Source organism: Ischnura elegans, chromosome 1 (genome assembly GCF_921293095.1).
Source record: "Ischnura elegans chromosome 1, ioIscEleg1.1, whole genome shotgun sequence".
NCBI classification, from domain to species: Eukaryota; Metazoa; Arthropoda; class Insecta; order Odonata; family Coenagrionidae; genus Ischnura; species Ischnura elegans.
In genome coordinates, this window is record NC_060246.1 from 114,069,550 (window position 1) to 114,095,175 (window position 25,626).

At 45.6% G+C, this 25,626-nt stretch overlaps 1 protein-coding gene across 2 annotated transcripts in view; it reads right to left on the bottom strand.

The window, feature by feature from the left end:
* Positions 1–462: 462 nt before the first annotated feature.
* The window catches only part of LOC124168363, a 62,686-nt gene continuing 37,522 nt past the window's right edge, over positions 463–25,626 (bottom strand). For both annotated transcript variants that reach the window (XM_046546579.1, XM_046546573.1), the window contains exon 3: positions 463–1,501. In XM_046546579.1, coding sequence (XP_046402535.1) covers positions 800–1,438 — 639 coding nt within the window. In that variant the 5' untranslated portion in view covers positions 1,439–1,501 and the 3' untranslated portion in view covers positions 463–799. The remainder of the gene's footprint in view (positions 1,502–25,626) is intronic.

A 25,626-nucleotide genomic window follows, 5' to 3' on the forward strand; every position in this document is an offset into this window, starting at 1 on the left:
ACAGCCTATATATGAGTAATACATGCTTACAGTTACCAGAGATACGTAATTCATTTATGCTTGACTCGAACCTTACATTTGGCATTCATTCGAAAAAGCTGTTTAACATTTTTTTGGCAGGTCATAACCCTTATACTAGTGATAACCTTCAAAAAGTATCCTATTTCATGTTATTTTTTCAATTGCAGGTTGTCTAGAGCCAGGATGGTGATAGAGAATGCATTTGGGCGGCCCAAAGGCAGATGAAGGGCTTTAATGAAACAGCTGGACACTGACATTACAAAGACAAGTAATATTATAGTTACCTGCTGTATTCTCCACAACATTTGTGAAGAAAGACGGGAGTTTTTCCATACAGAATGGTTAGAGGATGTGGCACAATTCAATGCTTTATTTCCACAAACGGAGAGTGGTAATTTGCAGTGGAATAATGTGGAGGAAATGAGAAACGGAATGCCTTAATGAGGATGATTAGCAATTTATAAATAAAAGAATTGTCTTCCTTACATTTCCTTTTATTTCCTCAAAAGTTCATCTATCTCCTTAAAATTTTTAGAACAGGCACAATGGATCCATCATCTAACCTAATATATTTTGATGTCACCGGTGTTGGTGGAAGAGGGTTTTTATCAGGATGAAGGTGACCAGATGAAGGAGTTGATGGGGAGAGGGGTACTTTGACAGAAGGCGACGGAAGTGCGTAATTGGACGGATAGGGAATGGAGATCGTAGGGGAGTCTGAGGATCTAATTAATTTCAAAATAACCTCCATTGATATTGGTAAGTTCTGCCCTCCTGTTCACTGGCATTGAGGGGGAAGGTTGATGACTGCTGAGGATGCAGCAGATAGAGAGAGAGAAGGGGTGGGGGAAGAGATGGGATTAGCCACAGGTAATTGGGCAGGTGGATTAGGGACAGGATGGGAGGTAGGTGATACATGAAGGGAGGAGCCAGATGACTTCAAAAACTCATATAAAGATTTCGACACCGCAGCCATTTCTGCCAGCATCATCTCATCCCGCTTCTCCATCCGTGCATAGCGCTCATCAGATTTCTTTTCAGACTCCTTCAGGAAAGCTAGGAGCTCTTCGTCGAAAGAGCTTCTGCTCCTCGCCTTCTTCCTCATAGGTTGGAAGACGGAGGACCCACTACTGCTCCCAGCTTCCTTCCCCTCGTGGACAGCCATGCTGCTCCCAGCTTCCTTCCCCTCGTGCACAGCCATGCTGCTCACAACTTCCTTCCCCTCGTGCACAGCCATGCTGCTCACAACTTCCTTCCCCTCGTGCACAGCCATGCTGCTCACAACTTCCTTCCCCTCGTGCACAGCCATGCTGCTCACAACTTCCTTCCCCTCGTGCACAGCCATGCTGCTCACAACTTCCTTCCCCTCGTGCACAGCCATGCTGCTCACAACTTCCTTCCCCTCGTGCACAGCCATGCTGCTCCCTCTCTCCTCCTGAAAATAACAGCCTTGCAGCTCCCAGTCTCACTTCCACTTTGCCTGTGGAAGAAGTAAAGGTTTTTAAAGATCATTTAAAGTTTAGCATGATAACATAGAGGATTTTGCCATATGCTCGGCCATTTGAAGCAGAATTATCAGCCATTCCACCATGGTACCACTGGTCGACGGATTGCGCCCTTAGATAAGGGTACACTACGTTTCGCTGCGTCCACTATGCTAGCGGTTAGCACCTCAACGTTCTTTGCTCCGCCCCGAAGAGCATCGTACGTCAAATTAAATTTTTTTTAAACAGACCATTCGGCTTTGTGGACAATCCAGTTGCCCTCGCGGATAAAATCCGTATTATAAATCTGGTCAGATTTGATTAAAATCGGGTAGTGGTCACTACCACAGAGATCCGTATGGACAGACAGTTTGTCTTGTAAAAATGCTGCTCGTACATGAGCACAAATCAACGGAGGAATATTCTCCATTGAAAGTTTGATTTTTTTGCTTTTCACCGCTTCGCCGGGTCTTATCTTTCGGCATCCTGTGACGCCCTGCGACGCCATCTCTTCAGAAATAGTTTCGACGTCTAAATGCAGGAAGTCGAAATGTGAGACGACACCCTTCGAGCTGTTAAGTGTACGGTGCGGCTCCACTGTCACCGGAAACTTATTGAACAATTGATGCCTAAGAGCTTCTCGCTCTGTAGGTCGTAGTAGTAGTAGTAGTATTTGGATTTAGGGTGCGTCGACGGCAAGGTCATTTTGCACCACTACTGTGCGATTTAATTACAAAAGTTATGTATAAAGTAATCTACTGCATCTGACGTCTTCGTTGAAAGTGTGCATAATTAGACTATTAAAAATGTTTATTTCTCTGAGAAACCGAAATGTACAGATTAAGTTGGTAGGGTGGTCTCCTAAAAGGGTTTTTAGGTCTCCCCCTAGATTATTTCGTCTTCGCGCTTCGCGGTACTTAACACAATCTATCATGATGTGTCTAATACTTAATGGACATTTACAATCCCCACATTGGGGAGGTTCCTTCTCTTCAGTAAAGAGATACGCATGGGTCAGGGGGCTGTGCCCTATCCTCAATCGTGTAAGTACTACTTCCTCTCTCCGATTACTACGAGCTGAGGAGGGCCACGCTGCTACCATGTCCTTGATGCCACGGAGCTTGTTATTATTTAGAGTCCTCCATGACTCCCTCCATTTTCCAAATACCACGTTTCTTAGAGATGCTCGTAAGTCCTCGTGGGGAACCAGCGTTGAGACAAGAACTTCGTTATTCAGAGCTTCCTTGGCCATAGCGTCTGCTATCTCATTCCCGGCTATACCCTCATGTCCCGGTACCCACAGAAAATGGATATTCAAACCCTTTCTCGAAAGGGTCAGCAGGAGAGAGTGTATTTCTTGCACGATCGGGTGCACGGGTGAGAAGCCAGAGATGGCTTGTAGCGAGCTCCTGGAGTCAGTACATATCACAAAGGAGCCGCCGTGGTCATCTACGGCTTCTAGAGCTGTCCTTATGGCATAAAGCTCCGCCGTGTACACACTGCACATCGGGTGAAGCTTTGCTCTGATGTTCCCGTGGATAGGGGAGAACACTGCACATGCACAAGCAGAGTTATCTTTCGAACCGTCAGTGTAAACGGGGGTAAGGTTGGGGTGATTCCATCGGAACATGGCAAACAAACGCTGGTATTCCGAGGGAGTTATGGAAGACTTCGGTCGAGATCGTGAAAGAATATTCACCACCGGAGTGGGAGTGATCCAAGGGGGGTGTTCCGAGAATGAAACAGGATACACTTCAGGTAGCGTGAATTCGCATCCGCGAATAAAATCGTTAAAACGAACGCTTACTGGTCTGGTTGCTTTAGTCCTTCGGTTAAAAACATTAATAAAACGGGGTTTAAAAAGTAAACTATAACATGGGTGACTCGTCATTGCTAAAATTTTGGAAACGTAGCTACAAAGAAGCCAGGTCCTTCGGTAGCATAGAGGAGGCACGCCTGCGTCGGTATATATACTGGGAATCGGGCTGGTCCTAAACGCCCCAGTGCATAGTCGCAGACCTGCGTTGTGCACTGAATTAAGTGCTTTCAAATACGTCTCGCGAGCGGACGCATACAAGAATGAGCCGTAGTCTAATTTCGACCGCACCAGTGTGCGGTAAAGTAAAATTAAGGTGGTGCGGTCTGCTCCCCAAGATGCGTGGCTTAAAAACTTTAAAATGTTCAAAAACTTCAAACAGTTTACCTTGACAGAATTAATGTGCTCCTTCCAGTTGAGTTTGTGGTCGAGGGTCATCCCCAGAAAACGGACTGATTCCACAAATGGGAGGTTTCTACCACCTAGGTGTAACGTGGGATTTACATGGACGCCCCGAGTGCGAGAAAAGTGAACGCACTTTGTTTTCTCCAAAGAGAAAAGGAAGCCGTTATTTTGGGTCCATTTGTGAAGTTTATTGATGGTGAGTTGCGCCATACGCGATGCATTCACGACCCTAGATGATCTGCAGAAAATCGCGAGATCATCCACAAACAGTGACCCTAACACTGGCTCCTTGATGCAGTGAGCTATGTCGTTGATCGCAATAGCGAACAACGTCACGCTCAGAACGGAGCCTTGAGGAACTCCGTTGTCAAGAGGGTAAAAATTTGACAACAACTGTCCCGTCCTTACTTTAAAAACACGGTTGGTTAAAAAATTTTGTATAAAAATGGGCAAACAGCCTCTAAAACCCCACTCGCGTAATACGCGTAGAATCGTACGTCGCCAGACCCGGTCGTAAGCCTTCTCTAAGTCGAAAAATACACCGACTAGGTGTTGGCGGAGAAGGAAGGCTTCTTGGATGAAATTTTCAATTCTAACCAAGTGGTCCATTGTGGAACGGTTCCGTCTGAATCCGCATTGTATCCTAGGGAGGAGTTTTCGACGCTCCAGCCACCAAATGAGACGTCGATTTACCATTCGCTCCATTAACTTGCACAGGCAGCTGGTGAGAGAAATCGGCCGGTAAGAATTCGGATCAGCTCGGTCTTTTCCATGTTTTGGGATGGGAACAATGACGGACTCCCGCCAGGACGGAGGAAAATCCCCATTGGCCCAGAGCTGATTAAAAGTTTCAAGGATTTCCAGCAACGCCGATTCCGATAGATTTCGGAGGAAGGCATTGTGGATCTCGTCGGGTCCTGGGGACGTGTCGTGGGAGTCTTGGATGGCAGATTTCAGCTCCCAAATGGTAAATGGCATATTGTAGTCTGCCGTTGTTTTAGGCTCCATAAAGGATATAGGGACGTTCTCGAGCCTTTTCTTGAGGATCGCAAAAGAAGGTTCATAGCATTCGTCGCTGCTCACTTTGGCGAGTAATTGGGCGAATACGTTCCCTATCGCAGCTGGAGAAGTGATAACCTTTCCTTCGACTTCTAGGAAGGATATACCTAGATGCTGGCTGTTACCCGATATGCTCCTCACCTTACGCCATACCTGTGCAAGTGGAGTCCTGTGGTTGACACCGGAGACAAAATCCATCCAAGAAATCCTCTTTGCGTCCTTTATTACCTGACGCGCTTTCGCTCTTAGTCGCCGAAAAGCGGAGAGATTATTTGCTGTAGGATACTTGTTGAAAATTCGGAGAGCTTTCTTACGTTTTTTAATGGCTTCTGCGCAGGTTTCATTCCACCATGGCACAGCATTTCTTGGAAGGATGCTTCGAGATCGTGGTATGCTAATTTCGGCGGCTTGAATGATGCTGGATGTCAAAAGATTTACGTTTGTTACACAGTCGTTGTTTTTATCCCACACGTAGTTAAAATTTGAGTTAAAAAGATGCCAATCAGCTTTCCGGACAGTCCAACAGCCTGGTCTAATAAAATCGGGGTTTAAATTTTGCTCCCTTTTGATTAAAAGGGGAAAGTGATCGCTCCCACTAAGATCCTTATGCACAGAGAGTTTGAGTTTATTTACCAAACTAGTCGATAAAATACTCAAGTCAATGGAGGAAGAATCGCCGCTATAAGAGTTAAAACGGGTTTTCTCGCCGTTATTGAGTAAAAAAGGTTAAAATCACTAATAAAACTTGATAAAATACGTCCCCTGCGGTTGCACTGTTCCGGGGTGCTTCCCCATAGACGATCGTGAGCATTAAAATCTCCGAGTAAAATAAAAGGCTGAGGTAGCTGGTGAACAAGGGATTCTAGATTAAAACGGGTGACGGGTGCACCCTCCGGCAGGTAAACGTTGCACACCGTTATCGCCTCGGGAGCGTGCACCGTCACCGCTACCGCTTGGAACGGTGTGTTAAGATTTATACGGGAGGTGTAAAGAGCCTCCCGGACAAAAACCGAAACTCCACCATGGGCTCGTTGGCCACTAGTATCGTCCAGTCTAAAAGCGTTAAAATGTTTTAAATATCCCTTGTCTGTATCTTTAAAACGCGTTTCCTGCAAACATATATAGGAAGGGTTAAAATCTCTTATTAAAATTTCAAGTTCCTCCTTATGCTTATAAATACCGTTGCAGTTCCACTGCACGATAAAAGCCATGATTAAAATATAAAAGAGGATTAAAACTAAAAGGAGCAGTTGAGTCACGAAGGGCGCTTGAGGCGCTTGACGTGACTCTTCTTCCCTTTGCTCTCAATTTTTAAAATATCCGTATCGGATAGGTATTCCAACTCCATTAAATTGGTTTGGCTCTTTGGAGCCTTATCAGAGGGGCCGGGGGACAGAGTTCCCGCGTTTGGTTTGTGTAGCCCCGGCGTTGTTTTTGTTGGGTTTCTTATTTGGAGATTTCGTTCCCACGACTTTATCCTTGTTTGCCGGATCTGTGGCCTTAGCCGGCGCGGCCGATTTTTGTTCTCCAGCCTTCTTGTTCAAATTTTCTTCCGTCTGAGTCGAGATGGTGATTTTGGCGATAGGAGCGGAAGCTATTTGGGCGAAAGATCTGGAAAAAGTAGGAGCTACTTGTGCTCTGTACTTTTTCCTCGCCTCAAAGTACGGGATCTTTTCTACCGTCTTGATCTCCATTATTTTCCGCTCTTCTATCAGCTTCGGGCATTTGCGGGAGTACACGGGATGAGCACCCTCGCAGTTGACGCAACGCTGGTCACCATTGCACTCACCCTCATGCTTGTCCAGGCCGCATCGTGGGCAGGTGGCTTTGCCTTGGCACCTCGTGGCCATATGACCGAACTGCTGGCACTGGAAACATCTCAGGGGTGCCGGTATGAATGGTCGCACTGGGACCGATTCGTATCCGATAAACACTCTGTCAGGGAGTTTGTCACGCGCGAACGTGAGTACGACTGATGTCGAGTCGATTTTCTCTCCGTTGCGCCTTGTAGTGAGTCGACGAGCATCAGAGACTCCTTGGGAGGCCATCTCACGTTTGATCTCGTCGATCTCAACGTACAGCAGATCAAAGTGGCTTATAACTCCCCGACAGGTGTTTAGGGTGGAGTGTACCTCGACCCTGACGGGAATATCATGCAGCTTATTAACCTTAAGTAACTTTTCGCTCTGGGCTTCATTTTCAGTTTCAATGAGCAGTGTGCCATCGCGAAGCTTTTTAGCTGATTTCAGCTCCCCGGGAACCAAACCCGACAAAACTTTACGAATAAGGAAGGGGGACACCTTTTTCAGGTTCTCCCCTTCCTTCTGGCACCTCATTACTAGGTAGCGCTGACTAGCGCCGTTAACTTTAACTCTCCCGTCGTCTGGACGGGATCTTTTGGTTGGAGGTAGAGTTTCTTCAGCCATCCAAGTATATAGAATTCATCCCCTGGGCTCCCCACCCACCATGGAGCCACACATTTGGGACGCCACCCGCAAGCCGGAATGGACGTCAGGGCTACCCAAGGGATATAGGAACCTTCGATAGGAGGCCTCTTTCGGGTTAGAACCTCCAGCGCGGGGGCCCTCCGAACCCACACGCCTTCGGCCGCCCTACGGAGACCCCCATATCTCCAGCACTAACCCGTCCTGGCGTACGCTCGGAAGGAGCCGCCAAGCTACCCAGCCGCCAGGAGCCGATTGACCGAACTGGGCTCTTCTCGGCCGCCCGTTTTTCGGGGAATCCAGGGCCGAAGTGGGGTATTGAACTCCGGCCCATACCGGGTTTCCGACACCCAGCTGGGTGCCTGAGAACTCACCCACCAGGATCCCCTTCTCCCCCTTGTACGGGTCTCCACGCACGGCAAACACGTGGGTGAATCTGGACGCCAGATGTTTCGGCTACTCAGAACAGCAGAGTCACATGCTGTCTGGACACTATCCGAGCGAACGACGGGGTTTTTTAACGAGCTTGTCTCCTCGGTGGGCTCGGGTCCGTGGGGGCGCGGCTCCCCAAAGGAAGAGATTACTCTCTTCCCCCCGTGCGGGGCTCTGTAGGTCATCATCTGTCTCGATCAGCCGGGTACCATCCCTTTTTTTTTTTTGCTGATTTCAAGTCGCCTGGTAGATAGCTCGAAAAAAGCGCTTTATAGCAAATGGAGACACCTTAGTGAATGACTCATTAAATTTAGAACACTTCATAATAAAATGGCGCTTAGACGCGCAGAAAAGCTTTTCTCCCCCGGACTGGTTAGGACGGGATATTTTAGTTGGAGGAAAAGTGATGGTTGGTGTCAGGAAAGCAGTGGAGTTGACTCCTCAAGCAAAGCTTCTTTATGAATCTGCCAAGCGTTTGCGGAGGAGTGTGCAAAACTTCCAAAAAGTTTCAAAAAGAGGCTTCAAGCTGCAGAGAAAATTTTAAATATTTGTCCAGCGTCTTTTGAAGGTCTACCACGAATTGTGTCAATGCTCCTACAGTGTCGAATTAGGGAATCCTCCCGCAAAGGTCACAGGTTCCCATTAGAGTACAAGGTTTGGGCCCTTTCTCTTCCAAAAAGAACTGGAAGAGCATATGATTTCCTTTCTAAATGGTTTGTACTTCCACCTCGGCGGACCTTACTAAGGTTATCATCTGGTTTATCTATCTCAACAGGCATTAATAATGAATGTTTGACTACTTGTCTGTCACTGTCCGTAAGAAAGTGACAGAGATTTATCGGCATTGCATTCTAATGTTTGATGAGATGGCTTTGTCTCTCCAGCTAACGTTTATCGAACATCTTGATGTAATTGAGGGTTTTGAAGACCTAGGTGGTGGAGAGAGAGCTCCAAGATTTGCAGATAAAGCCTTGGTTTTCATGGTGAGGGGCCTGAGGTCATACATACAGCCAGTGGCCTATGTCCTCCCTTCAGGAAAAATAAAGACCCTTGCATTATCAAAATTATTATAAGCTGTCATTAACAATCTAACTTTATCCGGCCTTAAAGTCTGTGCAACTGTATGTGACCAGGGGTCAACTAATGTTGCGGCCATTGCATGCCTTTGTGCAGAGACGAGGGACTCCGTCCTTCGGTCTGGTGGGGAATACAGGGTAGATTATTTTTCTGTAGGTGACATTCAAGTAAAACCCTTGTTTGACCCTCCTCACCTGTTAAAAGGCATTAGAAATGGACTCTTGACCAAAGATTTAAATTTTTGTTTGCAAGGGGAGAACATAACTGCCTCCTGGCAGCACATCTTTCAGTTTTATGCCATTGACCACCGGGAATGCAGGACTGTGCTTTGCCTCACAGACCTTCATGTTGTCCCGGAGAAGGTAAAGAAGATGAAAGTCAGCTACTGCTACCAAGGTTTTAGCCAGAGGCTTTCCTCTGTGAGTTGCTCGCAAGTATGAGTGAGTCTTTTGCTTCAGAATTTCTGTCATTGGTATACCATTTTTCTGAACTGAAGGCGGCTGACCTTGAGCGTGCTCGCAACCCACCCACTCTTCTAGCCAATCACAGAAGAGCGACAGGAGAAAGTGTGGAAGAGCCCGCAGTCTCTCTCCGAACTCCGTTCAGTGCACATCGCTCTCCAGCTGGCAGTGTTGCCAAGCCGAATCTTTGGAGATCGCCGAGCGTTCGTCCGAGAACCTTTCGCCCGAAAACCTTTCGTCCGGTATCACGAACAATGGCAGAAAGGAGGGAACTTCTCCACCGCCAAGGACGGGAAATCGTCCATAAAGTACATGAGTATTTTAAAAGGGAGGCAGAAAACCAGGAGACATTAATTATTGTCACCCAAGTGCAGAAGAGGACTGCGGACGCCTGCGGAGTGAGCAAGCGCACCCTGCAGCGTATTCTCCGAGAAGGACGCGATAGCCTCGAGAACTCGGGAGTCGTGCAATAGGCTTCTCCCTCTAGGAGGGTGAAAGGCAAGGATGTGACTACGGAAATAGACGACTTTGATAAAGACGCCATCCGCAGAAAAATACTTGGCTACTACGAAAGAGTATCCCACTCTGCAGAAGCTACCTGTGGATCTCAAGAGAGAGATGGATTTTCAGTGGGAAATATCCTCGCTCTACCGGATAATTAAATCCCTCGGATTTAATTATAGAAAAGGGAATGATGGGAGGAAATTCTTGCTGGAGAGGTCGGACATGGTAACGGCTCGCATCATTTTCCTGCGACGAATGCACGATCTCCGTCATCCGCGGGAACCGACTGAGCCCAAAAGAATTATCTTTTATTAGGACGAAACGTGGGCCAACCAAAACATCGCTCCGACCAAGGTTTGGCAGGATGACAGCGACAACGGGGGCTTGAAGGTGCCCATCGGAAGGGGTGGGAGAGTGATTGCGTGCCATTTGGGATCAGCGGAGACAGGTTTCCTGGAAGGCTGCAACCTTGTTTTCCGTCCGAGGACAAAATCCACCGGTGACGACTATCACACTGACATGAATGCTCGGTTATTTAAGGACTGGTTTCTTCAGTTCCTTAATAAGTTGGACGAGAGGAATATTAAGGGGGCAGTGATAGTGATGGACAACGCCAGTTATCAGTCGTTGTGGATAAGGTGCCGACGACAAGCTCCAAAAAAATTGACATTCTCGGGTGGCTCGAAGCAAGAGGCATACCCCAAAATCCCCGCCAAACTCGAGCGGAATTGTTATGCTTGGTGAATGCAATAGAACCCAGGACGAAGACGTTTGAGCTCGACAGCATCGTCCAAAGAAGGGGACATTCGGTAGTGAGTCTCCCCCCATACCATTGCCAATATAACCCCATCGAGCTGATTTGGTCGCATGTGAAGAGTGCAGTTGCCAAAAGAAACACCACATTTAAGATGGCGGATATCGAGGTATTGAATGAGGAGCTTGACCGTGACTGCATAGAGTGGGAGAAGTGTGTGCAGCACGCGGAGAAAATTCAAGAGGACGACTACCGCAGGGACATTGCCTTAGATTCCGTGATGGAAAGTATCGTCATCAACCTCCAGGACGACAGCAGTGACTCATTATCCGATGAGTCGGACGAAGACGATATATTTTGATGCGAACTTTTTGTAAATAAATTTTGTTTCCATGTTCTTGTTAGGGGGGAGAGAAAACATTTCTTTTAAACCATAAAAAGTATAAAATCCATCAAAATACAAAAAATATTTTTAACTTCGCCAGTGCCGGTCCAAAGCCCGGATCAAAAAAGAGGATGAGAAATATATTTTGTTGGTTTATAATGCTTTAAATCGGCGGTTTTCACGCTCGTTCCGCCGCCCCCTAAAGTTTATGTTTTAAATCGGTGGTTTCCGCGCTCGTTCTGCTGCCCCCGAAAGTACCGTTACTCCCAAGGCTGGCAACGCCGGTCGGCCGGATGGAGGGGAGCGGAGGGGAAAAGGGAAGGGGATGGAGGGGAACGGAGAGGTGGAAGGGGCAGCGCTTCCCATTGGCTACTTTCTATTTTCCACCCAGCCGCCTTCAGTTCGGAAAAATGGTATAATTAAGCACTCTGTATTGACTTTTCTAAATGATTTTTTTATTTTATTCCAGGTGTTGTTGATTTAGATCCCACAGCGGTGGAAACCGCGGATTTGTTAAATTTTTTTGACAAACTGTTTGACAGTGTAAACGGAAAAAGCCGGCAACCACCGTCAGGTAAGCCTTTGCGCTGCGCAATGACGTCTTCCTCGGGACACATGGAGTTCTGGGCTAATGGCATCAGGGTCCTAGAGTCAATGGCATTTATTGATGGGAAAAGAGACAGTAAAACCCCTTCCATAAAAAATTGGGTTAGGACACTTAGGAACACGAGGGCATTATGGCTCCAGTTGAGCTCTAATGGATTCAAATGTCTTTTTCCTAGGACTATTACTCATGATCCCTTAGAGAATAAATTTGGATCCATTAGAAGTCATGGCTTTAGAAATGTTAATCCAACATGTAACAATTTTGTTGGTGCGTACAAGGGATTAATTTCGAATGATATAGTGGCATCCCATTCTGTTGGGGCAAACTGCGAAGAAGGTTGTTGTAAGGTGCTTGACAACCTTAGAAATTATTTAACAATTTCAAGTCAGTCAGCACACATATCATCTTCTCTCCCTGGTGTGACCTCCGTTGTTTTGGAGGGTGATGACACCCCCACACGAGATGAGGACAGTTACCCCTCGGATATGGGTTCCACTATAGAAATTACTTCTTGGTCAGCAGCTGATATGCTTCACATATTACAACCTATACACTGCCCCGTTTGCTCAGGAAAAGTCTTCACCCCCACACAACATTCGATCTGAAAATTTCATTGACACATAAAGAAGCCGTAAACTTAATTCTCAAAAGTTGCCCACATTCGCTCATAAATTGGGTGTGGGGGCCCACCTCAGAAACATTTTAACTTCTACTCTTAACATGTCACGAATTGCCTGTGATGATCATATTCCCACCTGTGGGTCAAGACTTTGTTCCATTGTGGCGAGAAATGTTGTCACTTATTGGTGCAACAGAGTCAACAGATATCTGAGAGGCAAACACACTGCACACCCAGAAGATATGGACACTATACACATACTGGCACAAGAGTATTACACCAAAAAGAAGCATAATCGGTGATGCTGTTGGGTTAATATTTCAAGCATTGGTTTTCTCTGTTCCTTTGTATTCTATCCTGTTTTTTATTCCCTATGGGAAATATTCAATTCCGTTCATTTTAAAAGTGACAAATTTCAATTGAATATATGAAAATATAATTGAAGACATGCATGCAATGGCAGCAACATTACTTGTCCCCTGGGTATTACTTGAATGTGACCAACAGAGAAATAATCTCCCCTGTATTCCCCCACCAGACCGGAGGACGGATTCCCTCGTCTCTGCACAAAGGCATGCAATGGCAGCAACATTAGTTGACCCCTGGAAATCGTATGCTCTTCCTCTTCTACTTAGAAGAGAAAGGGCCCAAACCTTGTACTCTAATGGCAACCTGTGACCTTTTCCTTTGCGGGAGGATTCCCTAATTTGACACTGTAGGAACATTGACATGACTCGTGGTAGATCTTCAATGGTAAAAAAATAACGTTGATAACTTAAAGTGAATACATGGATTCAATATTATTTCCATATATTCAACTGAAATTTGTCACTTTTCAATTGTACGAAATTGAATATTTCCAACAGGGTTGCCTTAGCTGAGTATTGAGCTAACCTTTTGAGTGCTTACTTTGCTGTGGTGAATGCTCAGCAAACTTACCTGGAGTGACAGTGTCGCTTATAGCGAATATCGAGTTTATCTAAATATTTTTTTTAATTCTTTGTGTGGACATAATGCCCTTGGTGAAAATGGTGTATATGGTGAATGATATAGTGAAAATGTTTATCTGCCATCTACCATTCAAAGAATTGTTGTTAATATTAGTATGAAAAATGGATTCTTAACAAAGTATTTCACTTTTCACCTTGGTACTTTTGGGATATACTCAATGGTATTGTCGCGTCCTCAGGTGAGGATCACGGGAATTTAAGGACGTAATTGCTCAGGGTTAGGATCGCATGTCAATAGGGATGGTCTTTAGGAAAGAAAACACACATTATCTTAAGTAATTCCATTTAATATCCAACTACTACGAGTACATTTACTCACAAACGGTGTGACATGACGTCGAGGTTAAAAGGACGAGGGTCGCCGGCGGGGAAGACAACTGGAGAAGCGGCGACTGACAGGGGGTCCAGCGGAGCGGAGGTCAGGCAGCGTACTCGGCGAAGGGCGTGGCGTCGAAGTGGCGGTCGGCAGAGGGTGTCTCGGAGCAGAGCTTCGCCGTCAGAGATTTACCAGAGAGAGAGCGTCTTCATCAGAAGACAGGGTATTTATAGTCTCGTAGGAAAAGCTTCTAGAATGTTCCATGACACGCCCTAGGTGTTACGCGTGGGGTGGGAGATGGCGTCAGAGACGCATCCTCTATACGATGACCTTTTTTGAGGGGATGGAAAAGTACCAAGCTCGAGAAAAAGAGGCGCATAAGCCCAACTAATGATGCATCGCCTTGAGGACGGAAGAATGCGGTCATCTGAATGCATCACTAACGAGTAAACAACCACAGTTCGGGAGATAATGGCTTAGCGCTTATGCAGGTCGCTTGCGACACCTTGGGAGCGGCTAGCATCGAGGGAAAGGAATTTAATCTTAAGAAATTAATGGGATAATGGCTGTGGAAAGTTTGGGAAGGCGGCCCTGGGCCGGTGCAGCTGGCGACGGTCAAATAATTGGGTATCTAACCTTGAGACTCACCTCCAGCGTCTCACGTCTAGAGGATGGAATTCGGGGGTAGTTGGAAAGGGTAATAGAAATTTGCCCCCCCCCCCCCCCCCGTGGAGCTTCCCGCCCCGGGAAGACAACGCGGAGCCAGGAGGGTCTCAGCGCCAAGCGCCAACTGTTGGAGGAGGGCGGGGGCGCGAGAGGGGCGACGCCATGTCAACAAACCGTAAGAGACAAAAAGAACACAAACACAAAAAAAAACAATAAAACAGCAGAGTGCCCAAACAAAAGGCAAGGCCGATGAAGTCGGATTGGCATAAAAGAACTAAGTAAAACAAAAAGGAGCCAACTAAAGGATACCCAAAACAAAAGGGTCACCGACCGCTACAGTCAAATACACAGAGGCCGATGAGGCGGACTGGCAGTCCAAGAAGCGTGCCAAAATTTGAAATGCACACAAAATCAAGAGCACAAAAAAACACACAAAAAAGACGGATGTCACGAAAAACCGAAAACACAATGAAACATAGGGTGGAACGTGTGATACAGCAAAACAGCGTTAGCCCATGCAGAGTCTGACAATGGACGGGCTCAAAAACGTGTCCACCGCAAGCAAGATTAATTGAAATAATATGAAACATACCAAGTAGCAAATACAAATAACGCGTATCAGAACACAAATGAGGATTAAAAATAAAATCATGACGATGTAATACAGGGAGATGGGAATGCAACTTATATAATGCAAGATAACAGGCAAATTAGAGAAAGCCATAATACATAAATCGTAACACTAAACGTAATAACTGAGTGACCAAAGCAAATATAAACCCGTAATCCAAGAAATACACAAAAACACTAAACATAAGCGATAACTGAAACTCCCAATAACGTTGGCGTCTACATACAAAGCATCAAAAGGGAGGTAAATAACCAGCTTGAAGAGCTCTCAATGAGACAATAATTCTAGTGCCCAAAATTAACGTTAACCGACACCTAAGTAAAACACAAGTTTAAGCAACTCCAAAGTAAAACAGAAAAACATAAATGTTCTCATAAAGAGCGTACATGAGAGCAATGAAATACAATTATGAACCGATACACCAAAGCAAAAAGAAATTAATATCAATCATCAATCAAAAATCTCCGTCACCAAAATCAAAAAGCCATTCTAGTAAAAGCACTACTAAAATGAAAGCAATAATGTTACTGAAAAGGTAGTACCACTTTAACAAAGTCATTGTGCTAAAGGCAAGTGAACTAATGAAGTGGAGTATCTATGCTACACGCATGGTAGTCCAAAGACACAAAAACACAAGCACTATCATGAACAAAATCAAATATCGAACACCAACGACGTAGCACCTAATATGAGGTAGGGCGAAGAACGCCAAGCACTACTCACAGACGGAGGAATATTCACAAAACACTGCACTATTATCGGACTGGAGGCGGGCGACGCATGGGCAGATACGTCGTTTCTTCGATCACCTCGTAAACAGGGGCCTCAGCTGACATGATCGGCGTCGGGCGCCGAAAGGAGGCGGCCGCGGATGGAATCGCTGGAGGGGGAAAGGCTGGTGGACCTCTCCTAGCAGGGCTAATCGGCGGCGGCGTGGGTGGGCGAAGAGCTGGCGAGTGATTATCCTCTCTGAGGAAGAAGGGAGTGGGGGTGTGAAAACAGTCGATGTATGGACGGATACTCAGGATTAAGGCGGGAATAGATAGGAAGACGATCACAGCCATATTCAAGAACAGCATCCATGGGCGAAGCTCCAACGGTGAGTTACGCTCAGGACTCCATGAAGACTTAGTACACTCATTCAGATCCGTACAGGTTGAAGAATGCGCCAGAGAGAAGGGAGGGAGTGTAATGGAGAGGAGTAGCGACCATTCGGCCGGAATAAGGCGACGGATGGAGAGGGAGGGGGCCGTGGAGGGGATACAGGGGAAGGAAGGGTTGACTTCGCTGCCGTCGAAGACGAGGCGACAGCCGCAGGGTAAGGAAATTCGGAAGGATCCCTTATTCTCCGCGCCCCAGCTGCTCCATCGGACACCATCGCAAAGGATCGCAGCGTCCTTTGGGGGATGAGTGATCAGGAACGTGGATGGCCCCAAGGAAAGGACCCGGGTCTCCGCCGATTTTCGGCACCGCAGGGGGCATTCTCGTGCCGCCTCGTCCGCGGACCCGCCCACCGCCACTCGGCGGGCGCACCGCATCGGGATGGAGTCGTCATCGCGAGCCGCTTCCAGGGAGCATAACTCATCACGATAGGGGTTGCATTGTAGTTCACCCAACTGCACACCCTCAGCGGTCCGAATAAGTGCCAGCTCCGTTGCAGGGGCCGTAATTTGGCATGTGTGATCGCCGTAGGCAAAGGGTATGGGCACAAAGGAATGAAGGGAGACAGAAGTGGTATTTGCTTTTGTCAGGGGACTGACTAAGAATAGGTAAAGGGAGGTAGGAGACAAAAGACAGTCTACGAGACTCAAAATGTAATATCGAGAGAAGTGCTTAATCGCCAGTTCCCACCCACGATCGTGGATAGACTTTTGGACTGATAAGAGTTCGGTGCGGAGTCTTTCCACATTGACCACCGAAGGGCTGAGGCGCCTAGTTTGACACATGGACAGGACATCCATTTGTGCAGCAATGGTAGACAAGACGACAGTCAGGAGGCCGTAATCAGGCTCAGTACCGTGGGCGGGGGCGTAATTAGCCACACAGGGTGCGGACAGGTTTGTCACCTTCCCCGCCTCTGCCAACTTGTCCTCCAACTCCTCCCCCTCCGCGTCGGATATCAGCATTCGCTTGGAGAGCCGGCGCGTGGGGAGAGAGAAGGCGCTGGTAATGGCGCCACCGTCCGTCGCCAAAGGTTCCTCAGTCAGAGACTCCAACCAATTTCGTCGATCCCAGTTCCGAAGTGCGTCATCCACTGCCATGCGGGGAAGTCCGCATACCGGGCGGCGGTCAGCTGAGTTGCATGTCCGTCCCACCATCTCACGAAGTAATCGGAGTTGGGCGGCAGGGTTGTATGGCAATTTGAAGACCAGAGGGGTGGATGCGGTGTATACCGTTATATTTGGCAACGGTTTAAGATAGGCCCCGGCGGTGAGGTCGACAGGTGGTAACATCAGGCCGGAGCGTTTGTGAGCTCATAATACGGACCTTGGGAAGGCGACAGGCATCCAGAGTGTTGCGTACTATGCTGCGTGCGGAATGGAGACTGCAATCATGGAGGATAAAGCAGATCAAATCAGAAGGGATCAAGAACTACATGGACCTTTGTGATTATATTTCCAGCTGTCCCGCCGAGTCAGCAAACAAGATCAGGGAGAACTTATGGGGGCGGAAGATCGAGGCCATCACAATGCCAGATATGGCTCATCTGGTATACTATCTAGATGCGGCTGAAGGGCCAATCGACACATGGGCTGAAGATCATCATTTCCATTATAGATTTTTCGAACAAACGAGTTCGTTGGGTCCATATCATCTACCAGGGTTCCAGTCTTCGGGAATCAGACCTTTTTTCGGCCACAAGACAAGAACCAATCTGCTGCCAACGCCCATCAGGATGATAGATAAAGACGAACTTCTCACGAAGGTACAGACCCTAATTGACTTAGTGTCATGGACGAACATGATCAGTCTCGAGCCCGACGGGAGTCAAACCGTTAGCAATTTCCCCGAGGTAATCAAGTTCCTTCTTAGGCTGTACCTGACAATTGACCCAGACGAACTTATGATTTTCAGAGCGGCCAAACGAAGCGGGTCCATACAACATCATGTCAGAGCCCCTGGCTTCCGTGACGAAATAATGCCGAACACCCTCAGTAACATGTATCTCTCATCCTCTGGGGCTTCAAGCTCGCATGTCCATTTCAGGAAAGATAAAAGCCATTATAGAATAAATTTCCTACAAATTTATTGCCACACTATAGCAATGTTCCACATGTTCTTCAACGTGGGTCATAGACGTAGAATTCCTCATAAATTATGGGCTGTGACCAACCAGTGTGATTTCTGTAACAAGGCCATAACAGAGACACCACTCATCGTGAAAGCTAACATGATCCCGTCCCGCGTGTCAAGTGAAATACATGAGATAAAACTCAGTGAAGATGCTACAGAGTTGATCCTGGAGACCATACAAGGTAACACCCGCTAAGTGAGAAGATTGTTTAATGACCCAGAATTTGTGCCGTCCCATTACGCCTGCCATGCGGTGATGCAAGATTTTCTACAAGAGACTTATATTTCGAGAACCAGACTACAGGATATGCTCAATCAACATACGATAGGAGACGAAGCATATCCTATCCTTTCAAATCTGGTGTCAGGGAAAGAAGCGCGCACAATCGGGATGACAGAGATGAGCAGGGTCCCCACTGCTATAGTCATTCAACACCTGATTTCTCACATCGGCAATGAGTTATACTATGACAGGAACATCAAGACTTCGCAGGGCTGCGAGCTATTTTTGAAAGAAACTCCAATCACCGAATACACCTGGTATGAAACAATCCAACAGTTGGAGTTGTTGGGACGGCTACATGAAATGACGGCTCAGCTCCGGATTGAATCAGGACTCAATTTTCAATGCGGGTCAGGACCTCACACCCACGCAGCCAGGTTCGTTGGATCAGCGTCATACAGGCTATATGTGGCGAAAAAGTCCCCAGCTCCTATCGTAATTGTGTTGTCGAGCTATGAGGTGAACGATATAATCGGCTTCGTCAGGCCCTCTGTTAACATTTTGGTCATGAAGTACCTGAGCAAGATACAAGAAACTTATCAAGAAATGGTCGAAATAGATGATGAGACAATCATAGACTACATGAAAGCATACACTCATATATATTATGCTTGCGATTGTTACTTGTTAGGGACTTAGAGGAATCTACTGGACTCAGCAATTCATAGCTTACTGGTAGTTGAGTGGTGGGATAGGAAGTATCTAAAAATTGATGAGCTCACTGAAATGATTGAAGATCAGGATGAATCACAGCAATGGCGTATGGAGAGCAGAATCGCCCCAGATCGGGACGAGCTGTGGTCAGAGGCTCTAAACACGTTGATCACAGACGCCGACTATATATTTAAACCACCTCAGGAGTGCGAGGCACCACTAGCTCTTAAAGTGTACATAGGTGATCGTACAACATGTGTGAACATCGTCAGGAATCTCGAACAGGTCCCGTTAGCCAGCCTCAGTGACCCTGAGCCGGGACCAAGAGAAGTCAGGACCAGGATCGAATTATCAGCTCCGTCTGTGAAACCGCGCGACATATTATCCTGGTGTAAACTCCCGCCGAATATACCCGGCGCCTCCACCATTTGTCGCGTCCTCAGGCTAGGATCACGGGAATTTAAGGACGTAATTGCTCAGGGGTAGGATCGCATGTCAATAGGGATGGTCTTTAGGAAAGAAAACACACATTATCTTAAGTAATTCCATTTAATATCCAACTACTACGAGTACATTTACTCACAAACGGTGTGACATGACGTCGAGGTTAAAAGGACGAGGGTCGCCGGCGGGGAAGACAACTGGAGAAGCGGCGACTGACAGGGGGTCCAGCGGAGCGGAGGTCAGGCAGCGTACTCGGCGAAGGGCGTGGCGTCGAAGTGGCGGTCGGCAGAGGGTGTCTCGGAGCAGAGCTTCGCCGTCAGAGATTTACCAGAGAGAGAGCGTCTTCATCAGAAGACAGGGTATTTATAGTCTCGTAGGAAAAGCTTCTAGAATGTTCCATGACACGCCCTAGGTGTTACGCGTGGGGTGGGAGATGGCGTCAGAGACGCATCCTCTATACGATGACCTTTTTTGAGGGGATGGAAAAGTACCAAGCTCGAGAAAAAGAGGCGCATAAGCCCAACTAATGATGCATCGCCTTGAGGACGGAAGAATGCGGTCATCTGAATGCATCACTAACGAGTAAACAACCACAGTTCGGGAGATAATGGCTTAGCGCTTATGCAGGTCGCTTGCGACACCTTGGGAGCGGCTAGCATCGAGGGAAAGGAATTTAATCTTAAGAAATTAATGGGATAATGGCTGTGGAAAGTTTGGGAAGGCGGCCCTGGGCCGGTGCAGCTGGCGACGGTCAAATAATTGGGTATCTAACCTTGAGACTCACCTCCAGCGTCTCACGTCTAGAGGATGGAATTCGGGGGTAGTTGGAAAGGGTAATAGAAATCGGGGTGAACGGGAAGAAGTTACGGGCAGGGCGCGACAGTATTATTGGTAGAACTCAAAGGGTTTACCCATTTCTACTACTTATGTATGTCCATTAAGATATTTTTGAATTCACTTTTTTTTGCTTTTCTAATTGAAATAGCAATATTCATGCAATTCAATAACAGTGTATGCTTCTTTGCTAATTACCTCTGTTTTATGTAAATTTTCTTACTTTCGGTTGGGTTCGGTTGTCATGTGTTAGTATTGTTTTATTTATTTCCCCATATTTTTCATGAGTTTATTCAAAAGTTCAATTTTAATAAAAATACATTCATAAATTAGCATTGTTACATACTATGTAACTCATTCTTACTATTGATTTATATTCATGTTAAATATCTCTATGTGTATGATGTCATTCATGTTACTTTAATGGGCTTCCTCCCTATATTCGGTTTACAAAATGATAGTACAATCATAGTAGTCACTGTACAGTTCAGTGACCACAACGAACTGTGATTAGTGTTTATTATTTACTAATTTTACTGACATTCCACTCTTTCTGCCTTTAGCCAGTATTGCATTGAAATAGCTGAGCTGTACATCGATTAAGGGTGGTATTATATGCTGCTCATGGTACACAAGGTACTGGTGGAACAGTAATTTCCAAAGAATCCTTTCTTACGATTGAAGTTTGAAAGGAGGAAGCATTGGAGGCCAGGAATATAGACACAAGGAAATTCCGAGAGCAGCGTACAAGAAAATCCTCAAGAATGTTAAATTAAGTAGATATCTTTCGAAGAATCCTTTAAATATCTGAATCATACATTTCAAAAGGAGTTACAAAAAAACGAGGTCAGCCTATCAGGTGAGGTGAAGATTTGCTAATTTCAAGTGATATGCAGAGCGACATTAAGTCCGATGGGGTGACATCGGACGACGATTCTTTTAAAATTCGTTTTTTGTGATAAATGAAAGCGATTTTATTGCAGTTCGAACATTATTTTCCTCAATGTTCTTAATATCAGACATTTCATTTCATATAATGTGACTTATCAAATACATGGAAGCCAAAAATGGGTTAGTATTTTTTTCCGATTTTGGCATCTCACCGACTGTGCTGATGGTTGCGGGTTCGAATCTCACCAATTTCATGTCGTAAATTCTATGGGTTTTAACAGCACTTTATACATGTTTTACCTTAAAATTATACTATTTTAAGCTCTCCATGAACACCAAGTTATCGCCAATCGCAATGACATCTATATCGAGATTTTCTAAAAATTGTTTAAATAAGAAAAGCTCAAAAAATGCTAAAATGAAGAGATCGTAAAAATAATGCCAAAATCAGATTCAGACGATCAAAATCAGTAAGGGACAACCACTTTTGTTGCTATTTTAGGTAAAATTACGACGTTATTAATTTTGGCCAGCTTTTTTCGATTTGGGACCACTGTGAAGCGTCGGGAAAACCACTACAAGCCCCCACTGAACTCGTCGTAACAGGTCCCATCACCAATACGATAAACCGCGTCGAAATCGAGGATGCACCACCGACTGAGGTCGTTAAGTAATTAAGCTTTGCATGGAACTCGCGTGCAAATATTACTACGCCTCCCACCTGTCTCTAACCTTCATTTATACCTATCTTCCCCCCAATACGTCGAGGGCGGAGGTTTTCCATGTTTACCAGTTTAAGGGTTCGTACAACAGGTGTTTCCACTAATTAAGCCTCGCATGGAGTACACGTACAAGTATTGCCACACCTTCCCCCTTGTCCCACGCTCCTCCCTTATACCTACCTACCCTCAAGACGCCGAGGCTGGGACCAACCCAAATTTACCAACAAAAGGGTTCGCACTGCAAGCACTTCCAGTAGACGACACAGAAACCTATACCAAGCCTGACGTAGGCTGAAATTATCATCCTAACATCGTTCAAGATGAGAGGCGTTAAGAGGAATCTCTTCTCCGACGAAATTTCTACGGATATGGTAAGTTGACCGACTTTCACTAAATCTGAGTATTTTCCCTATACTCCAATTGCAAGTTATACATACTAATTTTACCACTTTTCTGCATCATTTCAGACTCAAAACAAATACTACCGACTACGATACCGACTCAGATTTTGAGGACCAGCCTCCTTGGGTCGTAAAGGCGAGGCAGCCAAAAGTATACGAGACCCTGTTTTCATCCCTGCAACATCTACTCCTATAAAGGAGGTCGACAGCGCTGGATTGTTGGAGACACTTGACCGCAGCTTTCCTGAATCGTTTTGGTCGCCACTGACGCTACCTAGGCTCGATATTAGTGATGTTGATATAGTATTCGAGAGCACTTTGCAACATGCTAAGTGAATGTGTAGACGAGAGCAACGATTCAAACAACGACATTGAAGTTGGGTATGATAAAAAAAACAGACGTTAGTGAAGCGATCATCAACGATGATGCTAATAACGGTGAAGTGCGTTACGATGTATGTAACATCAGTGTGAGCTCTAGTCTTGATACAATTACCCTTTCTCATGCCCCTTCCAAAGGTTCGAACATTGTGCAGTGCAATCCTACACAAATTATTGTGGACACGCTTAATTATTCACTTGTCAGTGCATTGTGACGGCTGCCCGTCCCAACGCTACTGCGCTCGCAGTTGTTCTTCTGTCCTCATGATATTCCACCCCCGACCGCGGTGGTGGCGCACCGGGCAGTAGATAGGAGGTGAGCCGGTGAGGCAGTAAGCGGGGCAGTCGTTCGAAGGAGACCCGAGGGCGAAGATTGCCCTAGTCAGTGAGTTCTTAATTTTCGATAGTGTTTTTTTTTGGCGAGTGACCTGCTGTTCAGATTCTCGCTTCGAGTAAGCCCATTCTCGTTGGTGAAAGGCCAGTCAATACGTTAGTTTTTTTATCCCGATTACCTTCCCCTAATTCCCGATGGTGAAAAAGGGAGTGGTTTGATCGCTAGCGCGATCCCCCCCAATTTACTGAGGGAATTACATTATCCTAAAGGGGAGTTGGTATAATTCCGAGTACGGGCGGATTAATTTCTGCCTTGCTTAGCATTCCGTACCGGCGCCCAATAGTTTATCACGACGGACCTACACCCACAGCTTAACCCGCGGCACAACGGTCACATCTTGATTATTCACTTGTCAGTGATGTGCATGAGGAGGAAAATACAAGCAATTATAGATGGTTGGATGGATCGTGGCTTGATCATATAATACAATCCACATATTTCAATAATGACTCCACGGCGGTGTATGTTTATGAAGAAATAGAAAGCCTACTTTAATGTTTAAATGATGTATAATAAAATTTTAAAATGAATTTTCAACATGCTGTCTTCTATTTACTAATTAACCTTACAAATTTTCTTCATCCGTACTACGTTTCCCAGGGACAAGGCAATGCTCAATTCGGCTACCGTAACCTCTATACATCTACGATTAAATTATTACCATATTTGGACGAGAAAAATATCTTTACTTATTTTAAATTATTCAAAAGTGAGCATCTTGTGCTTTCTACAAATCATAACAATTTCAAAGGCGAATTTCATCAATAATATTAACATTACCAATTTATGCAATGCTGAGATATCTTTAGACAAGGTGGTGTGGTGAAGAATCTCTGAATAAACCGAGATAAGGAGGAAGACATGGGGAAGGGTAGACGTGGGCATCTCTACCTCACCCCTTACAATTCATTTCATCATCGAGAAGTTGAAAATTTTGCGGGTTTGGTCATGCGCACGGCCCCCCAACCCAAAAAGTTCTCAAGTGCCCCTACTAACTGCTCTCTTCTTATTTCTTTAAGGAAACTTCGAAGAATATCCATCGTGAATATGTTAGGAAAGCAAGTTCACTTAATGAACTACTGAGGTTGAAGGCAACTGAACTTCGCCTATTTTTGGTGTATGTTGGGCCATACATTCTTTCGGAAATTTTGTCAGATTCAATGTGCAATCATTTTCTAGATTTAAATTATGCTGCTAGAATTTTGGTGTGAGAAGAACTCCAAGGGCTCTTAGATTATGCGGATGAATTATTACGTTATTTTGTGTCCACTTTTGGCAAATTATATTATGTGCGTAATCACTATCATATAATGTCGACAATTTACTGCACCTATATGTGGTGATGTCAAGGTTTTTGGCTCTCTAGATGGAATTATATCCTTTCGCTATGAGAGTAAGTAAAATGACATAAAGTGGACTATTAAGAAATGTGAGAGGCCCCTGAAGCAGATAGTGAGGAGAATTCATGAGCAGATGTATGCATCTACTCTGGTTGTCATGTCTGGAGATAAACCCTTAGATGTTTAATTAAACCCTTACAAAGTATGGAAAGTAGAGGGTAACGGCTTGAAGATTGCGTGGTGGCCTCCTAAAGGCACTCTAAACGTTGATATACTTTTAAAAAATTGTGAAACTGCCAAGGAAAATTGGATGTGTCATTTTATCGAAGAATCTACTCCATTTGGCAAGTATTAAAGTCAATTTTTGGAAATCGTTTAGACAAGACAGGATATGAGACAAGTGTTCATCCATTAGGTTAATGTATGGAGTTGTGTGCTGTTTTCTTCATATTCTAACTTACTGCTTGCTGACTGAAATTATTTACAGGGATATGAAGATACCAAAACTTACGAGAAAATCATAATTGAGTTGGGAAGTCTGTCAAAGGGTTATGAAGCCCGGAAAACATCCATCAAATTGGAAAAGATTGTTAGATTCCCCCCTCCTCGTCCAACTGGGGAATCCACCACAGAGGAGGAGGATCCAACAGAACTCACCGTTGTTAATGGGTGGTAGTAATGTTTTAGTTTTAAGGGTGCCTCGACAACTAAGGTCATCTGCACCACTGACAAACTATAAAATCAAATTTCCCGACCCGCACGCACGCTTCGACTTCGATCCGTCCGTGTAAACAGGGATGTTAGTAGTAGTATTTGTCTTTAGGGTGCGTCGACAGCTAGGTGATTCTGTTCCACTACTCAGTCATTAGATTCAAGTCAAGACAGGGATGTTGTCGGGATGGCTGTTAATGGGGATAAGGTAGTGGCTACCAGAATCCCATTGCCACCCATTAGGTAGAGGACCGGACAAGACCCTTGCCCAGTCTCCCAAGCTTGCCGAGATTGACTCTGTCCTAGCTTTGGACTGTGAATTAAGAATTTAAATGGGATTGTACCAGAAAACATGTTATATGATTTTTTTCTGTAACCTATTCCAATAAATAAGTTCCTAATAGCAGGCATGTAAGTAATCATTGCAATTTTCTGAGTATGTATGTACATGCTCACTTATTATGCATATACTTAACAGGTACTTGTCTCTTTTCAGTTCCATTTGTTTTCTGGGCTCCTCACCACCAACTTAGGGCAGTTTATTAGAAACAACCTTAGTAATGTCATTACTAACAGAGTGGCAGAA